The 1,424-nt window shown below is 42.6% G+C and overlaps 1 protein-coding gene across 1 annotated transcript; it reads right to left on the bottom strand.

Annotated features, from left to right (window-relative positions):
- Positions 1-6: 6 nt before the first annotated feature.
- On the bottom strand, positions 7-1,396 carry LOC105462335 (PHD finger protein 12-like; the record flags this gene model as incomplete). The annotated part of the gene is made up of 3 exons (XM_011708858.1): positions 7-627; positions 810-1,087; positions 1,191-1,396. Coding segments are annotated over 3 exons (1,105 nt in total), but the record flags the coding sequence as incomplete, so codon positions are not given.
- Positions 1,397-1,424: the final 28 nt, after the last annotated feature.

Below are 1,424 nucleotides of genomic sequence, written 5' to 3'. Positions count from 1 at the left end.
CCTTCGGCCGATCGCCTCCCTCATCCGCGGTAGTATCACATTTCTCTCCTTTCGTTCTCGTTTCATCGGTCTCTTTAGTTTTCTTATTTTCTGTACAATTATCTTTGCCATCTGCCTTCTCGACGTCTGTCTGTCGCTCTTCTTTGCCTGCAGTATCGTTTACAGGCCGTATAAGACTATCTTGATAAGACTGTACCGGCTCTAAGTGCGGCCGGTTCTTATAATGGAACTTGACGCTGCAAGGAACTTTGATTTTTGGACGACCCTCCAATCTCACCTTCGTGCGAAACAGTGGATTGGCGGCGCGCGCTTTACGCAGGAAATCCAGTTTCACCGCGTGCTGATCTATTCGTTGATTCGCGTACTTGTCCCAGAGCTTTATGCGTTCGGTCACTCTACAAGAAGTCAACAGATTCTGATCTATGAAATGATTCGGATGATTTGGACACATCCATCTGCCGATAGGAAAGGCAGTCAATGGTGGGTCCAAGCAATCCTGATGAAAATACAACGGGCAATAATCACATGCGATTAGTGGCGCCTTCCTGCAACTACGTCCACATTCGTAGCATAAACGAGCTGGTAACGGAACCATTAAGTTGCTATCCAAGCAATGACTTTTTCCAACTGGAAAAGAAAAATTTAATAATAATTTACATTTAGTAATTAGTAAATTAAATTAGTATAAGTCTAAATTAATTTAAGGCAGTTACAACATTAGCTGATATTACAAAGTATAAATTTATTATTTATCTATATACAAGAGAAAGGGGACAAAAAGAGAAAATGAAGAATCTTATTTTGCTTACCATTGTTGTACGACGAGCTCAGTGGTTTTCCTCTTCTACCAGATACATAGTCTACTTTATTGCTCCCAGGAAACATTATAGGCAACTGTAACTCCTTGGGCAATTCGAATTCTCTCGGATTTACCAGAGAAGCCGCCAACGTTAGCACTTCCAGAGCCGATCTCTTTTTCTTCTCGTTCCCCTTTTCATCAAAGAGTTCCTCCCTCTTAGAGGCGCAACGGCAGGCGTAGCACAGCCATTCTCCATTAGGAATATCCGTCGGGTCCACTGCCGGATAGCTGTAACGTAAAAGCTTTAGAATCATGCTTTTTTCATAGATAAGAATTCAACAACTTGTGTGAACATACAGTCTGAAGCAAATAGCGATTGTTCTATACTTACTGGCACTGCAGATGATAGGAGGCTGGACATTTGTCACAGCATATGAGCTCTCCACCATCTTTGCAGGCGTCGCAGAAGTCGCGATTGTGGCCACGACCTCGTCTCTTGAAGTACGGATGCTTCTTCTCCTCCTTCTCCTTCTTCGCTTTCGCCGCCTTCGAGTCGTCGGATATCGGTGGTGCTATAAGAGCTTGTATTTGCTGATAAAAAATATATATAATTTTAATACAAAGT

Source organism: Wasmannia auropunctata, unplaced genomic scaffold (genome assembly GCF_000956235.1).
Source record: "Wasmannia auropunctata unplaced genomic scaffold, wasmannia.A_1.0 LD265529.1, whole genome shotgun sequence".
NCBI lineage: Eukaryota > Metazoa > Arthropoda > Insecta > Hymenoptera > Formicidae > Wasmannia > Wasmannia auropunctata.
Note: the sequence above shows the minus strand (reverse complement) of the source record. Positions and strands in the feature narration are given on the sequence as shown.